This window comes from Populus nigra, chromosome 1 (genome assembly GCF_951802175.1).
Source record: "Populus nigra chromosome 1, ddPopNigr1.1, whole genome shotgun sequence".
In the NCBI taxonomy this organism is placed as follows: domain Eukaryota; kingdom Viridiplantae; phylum Streptophyta; class Magnoliopsida; order Malpighiales; family Salicaceae; genus Populus; species Populus nigra.
The window spans coordinates 24,387,066-24,399,086 of NC_084852.1; the positions used below are offsets into that span (position 1 = coordinate 24,387,066).

The 12,021-nt window shown below is 35.1% G+C and overlaps 1 protein-coding gene across 2 annotated transcripts; it reads right to left on the reverse strand.

The window, feature by feature from the left end:
• Positions 1-4,719: 4,719 nt before the first annotated feature.
• Positions 4,720-8,302, reverse strand: LOC133692243 (transcription factor LUX-like). Of its 2 annotated transcripts, none has more exons than XR_009841845.1 (2): positions 5,121-8,302; positions 4,720-5,038 (listed from the first exon to the last, which is right to left on the reverse strand). XR_009841845.1 is itself a non-coding variant. In XM_062113037.1 (2 exons), exon 1 carries the CDS (start codon positions 8,090-8,092, stop codon positions 6,899-6,901), a length of 1,194 nt encoding a protein of 397 aa, XP_061969021.1. In that variant the 5' UTR covers positions 8,093-8,302; the 3' UTR covers positions 4,720-5,038; positions 6,856-6,898. The 2 variants fall into 2 exon arrangements, 1 of the variants encoding a protein (XP_061969021.1); XM_062113037.1 differs by having other exon boundaries at positions 6,856-8,302.
• Positions 8,303-12,021: the final 3,719 nt, after the last annotated feature.

A 12,021-nucleotide genomic window follows, 5' to 3' on the forward strand; every position in this document is an offset into this window, starting at 1 on the left:
AGAGCTTCAACAATTCTTTAATTAGGTTTGGCTCTTTACGGAGGTAGGGATGGCCATTCAAGGGAAAAATCAAGCCTAGTGAGTCTTGACACATGAGGTAACACCCTCAGTCTTAGCTTCTCAACCACAAGTTGTCTCCTTAGCTAGGAGACAATTATATTATTCAGAGAAGGCTAGGAAAAATGACACTAAGAGTTATCAACCCTGATGATTTTCTAGTCCCTCTAGTGGTCGTTTTCGTAGAAATACAAAGGCCAATAAATATCAATTGATAGAATTCCAAGAAATAAGAATGGCAAGGAAGATATATTGTCCAAACTAGTAAGCTCCAATTCAGTTGAACTCTCTCTGGATGTATGAATTGAAATTTTAGAAAAAACAAGCATAGAAGAAGGCTTAGTGGCCAACCCAATTGACACAGAGAACAATTGGAGAACTCCCTTCAAAGATTATCTACTAACTAGGAGTTTATCCTAGATAAAAATGAGATCATTTGTTTAATTAGACGATCAACAAGGTATTGTTTGGTTAAAGCAGTCTTGTATAGACGATCTGCTCTAGCTCTTTTGTTAAATTGCTTGTCGCTTATGGAAAGCACTTATGTTTTAAGGTAAATCTATAGAGAAATTTATGGTTTCACACCTGTTCTAGAACTCTTGTTACTCAGGTCACCATTGCAAGATTTGACTGGTCAGCCATCCTAGGCGATGCTGATAACTTGGTGAAAAGATGTGATCAATGTCATAAGTTTACATCGGTCTCTGAACAACCCTCTACATAGTTGATAACCATATCTTCCTTGTGGCTTTTTGCCCCATGGTGGATGGACATATCGGGTCCTTTTCTAAAGGCCACATGGAATAGACAGTTTATTTTGGTAGTCGTAGACTACTTCGGGGGTATTTGGGAGTGTGGTAACAATTGCTTTTTAAAGTGCTTTTTATTTGAAAATGCATCAAAATGATATCTTTTATTTTTTAAAAATTATTTTTGATATCAAAACGATCCAAAAAAACATTTAAAAAAATAATTTTATGCAAAAAAATGAATTTTCATGAAATGTCAACTTTGGCATATATCACCACTAATAATGTCATCTTTTTCTTATAGAAGAATATCATTTATAGATTTGAAATTACCAAAATCTTGATCACTGATAATGGGACACCGTTTGATAGTTACAAGATGAAAGAGCAATGTCAAAGGCTTCACATTGACCATCAATTCTCCTTAATTTCTCACTCCCAAACAAATGGTCAAGTTGAACTCACCAATAAGGTCCTTCTCAACGAACTTAAAAAGAAGATAACATAAGCCAGATTAGAGCGGGTAGAACTGCTAAATGAGATTTTATACTACCTAGAGGACGTTTACTAGAAAAACTTCATTTCTCCTCACCTTTGAAATTGAGACCATAATCCCAGCTAAGATTTGGTGCCTAAGTCATTGAGTCATTGAGTCATCTATTATACCTTAGAAGGCAATTAACGAGGCCTTAGGGTTAATCTAGATTTCTTAGAAGAATATCATTTGACCGTGATGATCAAAAATAAAGTTTATCGACGTAAAACTGCTCAGTACCATAATGTTAGAATCAATAATAAAATATTCAAGTTTGGGGATTTGGTGTTGAGGAAATTAGAAGTTACGAATAACAGAGAAAGTAAGAGCAAGTTGGCCTTAAAATAAGATGGTACATTCAAATTTACAAGGGTGGTAAAGCCAAACACCTTCTATTTGCAAGATATGAAAGGAAAGAGTCTATTTCACGCTTGGCACTCTGATTATTTGAAAAAGTATCATAGTCAATGAGAATAAGAATATAAGTTTTTAATATATGTATGACTTATTCAAAATGACAAAAATACATTTTTGTTTTCTCTAGGTGATGTCTAAGGGTCTCTTATCAATTCGTCAGGGGTTGATCTCAGATCTCCTACTCTCGAGTGCAGTTTCGGACTGACATTCTCCACTTGAATTCCCCTTTACATGTTAAAGAAATATAGGATAGACATGGCAAGGAAAATATTGTCTCCAACCATCTCCTTCAACGCTGGAGACCCTTCAAATATCTCCTGGAACTCCTCGGAGCCTTCATCCGCTTATGAGAGTTATGGACTTTTTCTTTAGCTATAAGGAGCTCAGCCTTTAAAGTCTCCTATGATGCCCCCATCTCAATCATCCTCTACTTTAAGGAGGCCATTTCATCACGAGCCAGGCAAAGCTCCTTTTTAGTGGAGTTCAATTGAAGGACCTAACCTCTCATGTCTTTCTTTAACGCTATATATGTTATCTTGAGCTCCCGCAGCTCAACCTCCATTGCAACTTTCTCAGCCCTCAGCCTTTGAAAAGTAGTCTAGTTTGCCTTATGCTTGGTAATGGCCTCTCTCATTTGGCACCTTTCAACTATCCAATGTCTTTTAAAGTGGGCACACGTCATAAAAGTCTATCAAAGATTAAAAAAAAAAGATGATTATTAAAAATAAAATAATAAAATAATTAGAGCATACAATGGTTGGTTTCTTATGTAGAGAGTGATTTATCCAGTAAAGGCAAAATAATGGTTATAGCTCTCATCAAACATCACTTGGACGTCTGAAGGAATGGTCAAAAGCTTCTTCAAGCTCCTCAACACCTCTAAGTCTTCAACCTTAAAGTTGGACTTCCCATTAAGAATAAACTTCATGGCATACTTTTCATCCCCTTCAAGGTGAAAAAGGGCTCGATTGAGGACAAGGTCAACAAAAACATCCTCAAGGCCAAGCTGTCCAGCTTCTAGTAAAGCTCTCTAGGCAGAAATCCTAGCAGCCAAAAAGGTCTCTACGGTTAAAAGTGATGGTGAGGGCATTACCAATGAGGTAACATGAGAGGTTAAGGCTACAACGGTAAACTCCACGAGGGTGGAGACCTTCCTTCTCTTGAAGCGGGCAGTAGTACTCGCAATCACTTTAGAAGGGGTAAACTTTGTTTGACCCCCAACCAAGAACCTGGATTCAGCCACTTGCTGAGCCTAAGCAGACATGGATCTTGCGAGCTGCTAGACCCAACATATTGGGTTCAATCACGTGATAAGCTCAAGCAGGCATGAGTCTAACAAGTTGCTAGACCCAATCCTGAGTTCAGCCATTTGCTAAGCCCAAGCAGGCATAGGTCTATTGAGATGTTAAACCCAACATTCTTAGGTTCAATCACTTGCCGAGCCCGAGCTAACATGAGTCTGACGAGCTGTCAGACCCAACATCTATAGGTTCAGCCACATGCTAACCTTAAGGATGTTGGGTCTGTCAGCTTTCCAAACCCATGTTTGTTGGGGCTTCACACGTAGCTGAGCTCGAGCAGATGTGAGTCTAGTGAGTTATCAGACCCAACATATTTGGGTTCAATTACGTGCTCAGCCCAAACAGACAAGAGTTTAGCAGGCTACCAGACCTAATGTCTTTGGGTTCAGCTACGGGTATAACCCAAACAGACATGGATCTAACGAACTGTCAGACCCAATATTCTTCAATTCAACCATGTGTTGAGCCCAAATGGATGCGGGTCTAATGAGCTGTCAGACTCAATGTTTTTAGGTTCAGCTATTTATTGAGCTAAAATGGCCATAAGTCTCATGAGTTGCCAAGCCCAACACCCTTAGGCTCAGCTATTTATCAAGCCCACGCGGACATAAATCAAGCGAGCTGTCAGACCCACCATTTACAGGTTTGGCACCATACCATTCCCAAATGTGTATGGGTCTAGTGAGTGCCAAACCTAGTACCTTTAGACTTAATTGTACGTCGAGCCCTATTAAGCATGGGTCTAGTGAACTACCAGACTTATTACCCTTAGGCTTGGCTACATGCCAAGCCTATTTAGGCATGGGTGTGTAGACTTGTCGCCCTTAGGCTTGGCCGCGTGCCAAGCCCATTTGGGCATGGGCATGGGCATGTAAACTCATCAACCTCAGGCTTTGCTATATGCTCAGCCTAATTGGGCATGGATTTGGCTCGTTACCATACCAATTGATTGTGGGCATGATAGTATGCCAAACACAAAAAGTTAAAGGTCTTGAGATCATCATAACCCTCATGTCCAACCATAAAGCTCAGTTTGTTTATTCTTATAACTTTTAACATGAAATGTTAATATCAAGGATATTCATCTCCCTACACTTTTAGTGTATAAAAAAATCTCTCAATAGCCTACTATATTTTCATCTCATTAATAGTGTAAGAGATATTTATCCCTTATTAATGTTGTGTAAGGAATGTGCATCCCTCATTAATGCTATAAGAAAGAAATGACTCTTCAGTCCCTCCACTCTAATAAAACAACAAGGTTTAAGGGTTATAAATACCTCATGAATCATCCAGGTAAAAGGTTCACAATTTTTATTTTCTAGACACTAATACTTTAAAATCCTAGAGCATTTATTATACCAAAACAAAAACAAACACTCTTATTATTAAAATTTAAAATTCATTCATTCATTGCAATCTTTTTTTAAAAGTTACTAACTTCATCATTTGAAAATCCTCAAACCCTATTATAAGATACTGTTTTACAGGTATTAAATCTTCTATCACCAATCATCAACCACATAAGCTTTGGAAAATAAATTGATATGAACATATAATTATTCATTGTCCAAGCACGAGTATATTGGATTTTGAAACATTATCACATGGTAGGTTGAATTTGCTTAGTGTTCCTTTATAGATTTGCTATGGAAAACTGTTTGCCACATCCAATAATACACACTTTATTCAGCATATATCAATTGAAGAACAAGTAAAGAATGTGAGCTATTACTAATCATCATGGAAGCAATGATAAGTAATATCTTGAGGTTCCTGCTACCATCAGGTAAGTACAATGAGATATATATTCAAAAAAGGATTGCAAGTTTTCCTGACCCCTGCAGAACCTAACAATCTCTGGAAATATGCCTCGGATATGTCTCCACACAATTCTTCCTGCAAACCCTCTAAATTTTGTGAGTGCTTAAATTTCTGCAACTTCCAACAGTTATGCCAGGTTACTCAATCTCCAGAATCTATGGAAAAAGAAATAATGTTAATTGCAACACCTCTCTAGCCAATCAGCTAAAAGCACCATAACAGAAAGTGTGCAACTACCAGGGATGTAAATCTTAGAACAAATAAAGGGGACCTTATCGAAACATAGGTGGACCGCAAACCTGTAAGTTCGACATCACTACAAGTCTAAATCAAAGGGCATCAAAACCATCTCAAAAGAGATCACATTAGTCAGCAAATTAGACTCTAGAATTCATTCTCAATACAAGAAAAATAAAAGAAAATGAATAAAGAACACTCTAGCACAAGTGCTGATCAAAACTTGGAAATTAAAATACCTATTTTTTTGCTGGAAAAAGTTCAGTACCTGACTTGTGTCAGAGAAAGAAAAGCAAACTTCTAAGCGCACTAAATCATTCTGCACATAAACTATCACATAATAACATCATGAAAATGAAAAACGAGAAAGAAAAAATTGTCAACCCAAAAGTATCTTACATACAGATCAATACAGAACATCATATAAAATACATAAAGGCAAACCAAAAAAGTTTGAGATAAAAGTGAGACGATGACAGATGCAACAGCATGCACCTTCCGGTATCTATAGAAGAGCCTACTTCAGTTCAAGGGTGCAAATTGACAGATATCTACAAGCTTTCATCTAGTTAAGTTGTATTTTTTTGTTTCGCATTCGAACTCTTTACAGATCATGGCCATGCAAGTATTAAGTATTCAAGAAAAGGTTTAATTTTTCAGGTTAAAAGCGATGCTGCCATGCACATTAACCCTAAATGTACAACTCCTTCACTCCCCCAATTACAACAATTATTATCAGCCAATAGTTTGCAAGTGCACAGAGTGTAAGCATAATGTTGTGGTATTATCATCTTGAAGTCTTTGTGCAGGCTTGATAGAGGATGACATTGTATGTCCATCTCCCTACCTGATGTGATGGTATCTTAAAATTTCAGATTTCTAGATATTCTAGGTGATTGTTTGTGTGCACATTTAGGAGTTAAAGGAGAGGGGGATTCCTTCCCTGTCACTTAGAACCTGTAACAGTGTACATATTTTTTACCCTCTTCAGTTTTCACAACAGAATTTAAACACAAATTCTCGTTGCACGCAGACAAAAGTGCAAGCTAAAAAGCTCATAAATTGAACTTAGTTGTTTTCTACCAAAAAAAATTAGAGGCTCCAATAAAATGTGAAAATAAATATATAGCTGACCCCAACTAGCTTGGGATTGAGGATTTGGAAGAAGATGAGTGTATAGTTAACTTGGTCTTCTAGATGTCTGTTTGGAGGAAAATGAGTGCTCAAATACATCTATCAAATGTTTTAAGGCTTCAGGTGAATGGTATATGTTAATTGCCATTGATACAGACAATTGATACATTTGATAAATTGGTGTTCATAAAATCAATTGTAAAGCAAACAAATAAAACACAATGGCATGTTGAGGAATATATTTGCAAGGAGTATCTCAAACCTAGGAATAGCATCAATTGTGACCTTGAAGAAATATTGCAATTGACGAAGAACCAGTTTAAAGCACTGGTCCCTGGTGCAATGCATTTGCAGTGGAAGGCACCTGTTCTACAAGTGACTTTAAGCAATGAAAAGCAAGCTCCGCCGATTCTATATATGCACACTCATCAAAATCAAATATTAACAAGGGCTAATTCAAAATTAGAATTTTTCCCAAGTCATACTTTAATTTAAAGCTACAGAGCTTCATTTCTAATTCATGAATACACTTTCAGACAGATAATAACAGAAATTGACAACTAATTTATATCCAACAACTCCAACTGAAAGCAGCACTGACCTCTTTTCCTATAGAATTCCAAAAAAAATATCTCCTCCCAACATCACATATTATCATTAGATACTGCATGATGAGGATGATGCGAGTATGGACCATAATCAGTCCGATTCCAATCCCTCTGCTGAAACACATGTCCATAAGCAACATTTCCATTATACCCATTTTGATGACTATTCGTACTAACTTGCTGATGCTGATGCTGATGCTGATGCTGATGCTTATTACTACTACTATGAACACGCTTATTCCCCATTAGCAAAGCAACATTTCCATTATACCCATTTTGATGACTATTCATACTAACTTGCTGATGCTGATAATTATTGCTATTATTATTATTATGAACATGATCATTCACCATTTGGATCCCCATATGTCCATAAACCGGCATTGGCATCATCCCACCAGCCGTGGTGGCGGGATGATGATAAGGCACTGGAATTGGCATTCCGAAATTCCCACCCCCACAGCTTCCGCCGCCGCTCTCGTGCAAACTCTGCGGCACAGGAGTGGACGCAAACAACTGATCAGAAGCAGAGGGTCCTTCACTCGAAAACCCCTGTTTCCTCTTCAAATAAAGCCGGTACTTTTGCAAATGACTAGCTACATTTTCGCGAGTCAAACCCTCGACATTCATCCACTGCATAATTGTTTTCGGGACCGCGTTTTTCATCCCTAAGTGGCCCACCACATCAACAAATCTCTTATGCAACTGCGGGGTCCACACCAGCCGTGGCCGTTTCAAAGTCCTCGCCGCAGCAGATGACGGGTCATCCACCCAATTCTCAGTCCTCAAGGCTGAATCCGCCTCTTCAGAATCAATCCTCCTCAACTTCCTGGCTTCGGATCCGGACCCGTCCCGATCCATCGCCTCGGTCACATCATCCTCCTCCTCCTCCTCCTCCTCCTCCTCTAACTCGACTACCATAGGGTCGTTCGTTTGACCTGTCGTTTCGTTGAAGAACTTGAAGTTGTTAGACGATAGGGCGTTTAAATGACCGTGGAGATTGGAGAGAGTGTTCTGGGAAGCTCGGTTGACATCGAGCGGAGTACGGTGAGGCTCAGGGGAGATGTTGAAGGCGGAAGCAAGTTCAGGTGGGATCAACGGTTGTGATAAAGGAGTGAGATCATAAGGTGTAGGTAATCCCATCTCCCACACATCAATTCTTTCATCGTCCCTGTTGATGTTATCTTCATCGTTGATTTCGTATTCACTCATTTTCACTTCTTCTCCCATGGTAGTTGAAAAAAAAAAAATTGAAATTGGAGAATTTTTGGATTTTTTTTTTTTTTTTTTTTTTTAGAAATCGAAAAAGGAATTGGATCGGATTCAGAGAAGAAATTGGAGAATATTACGGGAAGGGGTTGGGTTTGTTTGTTTGGTTCGAAGGAAAGGAAAGGAAAATTAGTTTTTGAGGGTGTCTTCTTGGGAGAGAAAAAGTGCAAATATCTCATGAGTTAATCGTGGTTTTATTTCACCCCTCTACTTTTAATATGTTTTAAAGCAATCCTTATACTTCTATTTTTTTAAATCTATCCCTCTTTTCTGGGCTTGTTAGGGATGTGATCCCTCCATCTCTAACACCGTTATTTTGTCTCTAAATGGAAGACAAGTTTCGTAAAAACATAAAATCCAGGCTAAAAAAATAAATGTTAATTTAACAGTGTAAAATTATAATATTAGGGACGGAAGGACTGCATTCTTAATAAACCAAGAGTTTGGGTGGATTTTGAAAAACATAAAAGTATATGGACTATGTTAATAAAATGTAAAATTGACTAATATCTTATAGGTAATTCAGATGGATGGATCTTGCATAGGTGCCAGCGTGGACGACTTAGCCAGATATTTTTTATTCTCTAAATATCTACACTCTACGTGTCACTTTCTCACTTTCTAGCTCAAGGAATCAGATGGATACTCGCTCAATCTACTCGACAGATGTATAGTGTATCCAATGAAGATCAGGCACGTAAGCAGTGGAGATGGACTAGTCGTGGTAGATTGGGAAGTGGAAAAGGCTCTTCTTTTACTGGATTGAAAAGCGGGTTGTTGGATGCCAGGTAGACAAAGGGAGTGCGCTTTTGAGGTTGTATTGGTAATTTCAGGAGTCACTTTAATTTAGAACCGACTTTCCCTTTTTCGTTTATTCTTTAGGGTTTGGACCAATGAGACAGTAGAGGGTTGGAGGACAGCTGGAGTGCTGCCCTATTAAGAAACACCTTATCTTTTTCTCGATTATCGAATATAAAGTGTATCTATTTTAATTATAATAAAAACAAAAATAAATAAAAACAAAAAACCTACATCACACTAGTATTAACAAATCTACATGGTGTGGAAAAACCACGGTAGGTATACTTTAATTCACTTGGATTGTAACAGTAAATTGGTGATTTTATCCATAAAAAAAATCATTCAAGACAGGGGGAAAAAAATTTTTATCTAGATTCATTTGTTATTTAAGATTTCTTGGTGTCCCAATATATATATATATATATATATATATATATATATATATATATTTCATAGTGTAACTACTCGGTCTAGAAAAAAAAAATAACTATCGTCTAGGAGGTTTTTTGAAATTTTCTTTAACCGTACACTAGAAAAATCTTAGGCTTTGCTTAAAAGGAATATTCATGATTTAATTTTTTTTAATAATAATAATAATAATGTGACCAGGATGATTTAGTAATTTAACTAATAAAAAAAGTTATTAGCGTGTTTATAAAACATATCAGCAAGTGACTCACCCCACCATCTCCAGACAGGATATATGATGGCTCACAACTATGAAAAACCAGTTTTCTTAGTGTTTTTCTATTCGCAACAGTGGAGGCTACCTTTCTAGGCGGCATGTATGACTTAATTTTAAGCGATATGGTAGCAGCTAGCTTTTTTTTTCTTCCTTGGTTTTTGTGCCTTCCCGGCAACACTTTAATTTTTTTTTCCCTTGAGATTTGGTATTTGTTCTTTTAATTGATTTTTTTTATTTGAATTAATTTATAGAATTGAGTTTTATTTTATTTTATCCTTCATCATTTTTATTTTTATTTTTGCATTTTAGATTCAGTCCTTATTATTTTGATTTTTATTTATTTTATTTAGATTAGTTTTCAGAATTGAATTTTTTATATAATCTTATTCGTCTTCATTATATTTACATATCAGATTTTACTTTCATTGTTTTAATTGTTATTTTTTAACCTTAGCAAGTTTTTAAAATTATTTTTTTTATTTCATCCTTTCAACATTAAATTAAGCTTCTCGATTGACTCCATATCTAGGATTTAACGAATTGTGAATTTAAGAACTTGATTCATGTTTAGGATATTCGTCCAGGTTAATTTGTTTTTTTAACTATTGTTTTTTAATTTTATCATTTGTCATTTGATTTAATTAGATATTAGGTTTTGTGATTTTATAGTTTTCGTTGTATAGGATTTTCATTGCTTTAAAAGTAACCTAGTTTATCATTTGTCATTTTATTGTATAGGATTTTCTTTCTTCTTTAAAAACACTGGTTGGAACCGCAACATAGCGCGAGCCACTATTCTAGGTTTGCTCGAGTCATTTGTTTTATCTTTTTTTTAATTTAATGTTTTTTTTTCATTTTAGGCCTTTAATTTTTGGTTAATTGGAATTGCTCCTAATTTGTTTCGATTTGGATTTCATGGTGTTGTCACAGGCTCATATCCCAGATCGAGAGTTCTGCAGATTAAACATGGTTGGCTCTGGTAATTCAATATGTTAGCGTCGCAATATATTTTAAAAAAAAATATATGTCATCAAATATGTCACCATCTTAATATTTTAAAAATTCTTCGTCCATTATACATCAAACTTTTAACTTCCTAACATTTTTATATTTTTTATAAGGTTATAAAAAATTGATCTAACCTGCAATTTAGAGCGGGTCAAAAAACTACTTTTATGCTATTTCATGCATTATTATATACTACTCAACTTTATCCACACTCTGTTAATTTTTTATTATTATATACTAAGATGATATTTTTAATGTATTTAAAGCTATTTATTTTCAAAATTTTAATAAAAAAATAAAAAAAATATATGTAATAAACCCACAATATAGAGGTCATGCACCTAGGCCTAAATGTCCTAGCACCCCTAACCTATTTAAAGAAAGGTTATGTGCACTTGACCTTCTTTTCTTTTCTTTTTGTAAAAGAAGAGTACATCATGTTGTCCATTTTTTTTATAGAAAAAAAAAGTTAAACGGCATTTCATCTACCTATCTAGTTTCTGACTATCGAATAAGTGGTTAAAGAATCAGGCTGATATTTTTTATTTAATATTTTTTCAACATATTTTTACCTAAAACTATATGATAAACTTTTTTATTATGTCAATAAACCAATCTTTCAACTCAAAACATCTTTAAATCAAACCAAAAACACAAAATCAATCCAAGGAAAAAATATTTAATATTTTTTCAACATATTTTTACCTAAAACTATATGATAAACTTTTTTATTATGTCAATAAACCAATCTTTCAACTCAAAACACCTTTAAATCAAACCAAAAACACAAAATCAATCCAAGGAAAAAATATCTCTTAACCTCAATCTACTTTTTTCAATAAGATAAAGGCCTCAAAACACCTCAAATATAGACTTTTTCTCATCGAATGAAACTCGTTGACATTAAGATCCACTTTTTTTGTTACTGTTATGTGATCAAACGATAATTTTCTCTCTCATTCACTGTTTTTTTAATGAGTTTCTCCCTCTTCTCTAAAAGATTGAGATTGAAAAATGAATTTTTGGGCTAAAATTTAAATTTCAAAAGCTAAAAGGACTAAGTCGGATGAGAAAGGAAAATTTATGGGCTGGAAAGCTTTTTTTAGTAGCTTTGAAATTGGTTGCGTGTTTTCCTTGAATTTCACAAAGTGATCCTCTTTTTTTTATTTTGATTTTTCAATTATAATTTTAGACTTTATCTCATATAATTAAGTAACAAAAAGAATTAAATTAGTAAAAAGAGTTTAGCGACTTCACAATTGGCCGTGTACTTTTCCTATGATGTACATCGTAGTTATTTCTCTTTTAATTTGAAATTTCAACTATAATTTAAAATTTTATCTCATGAAATTAAATAACATAAGAATTAAATTTAAAACAAAAGTAAAATACAAAA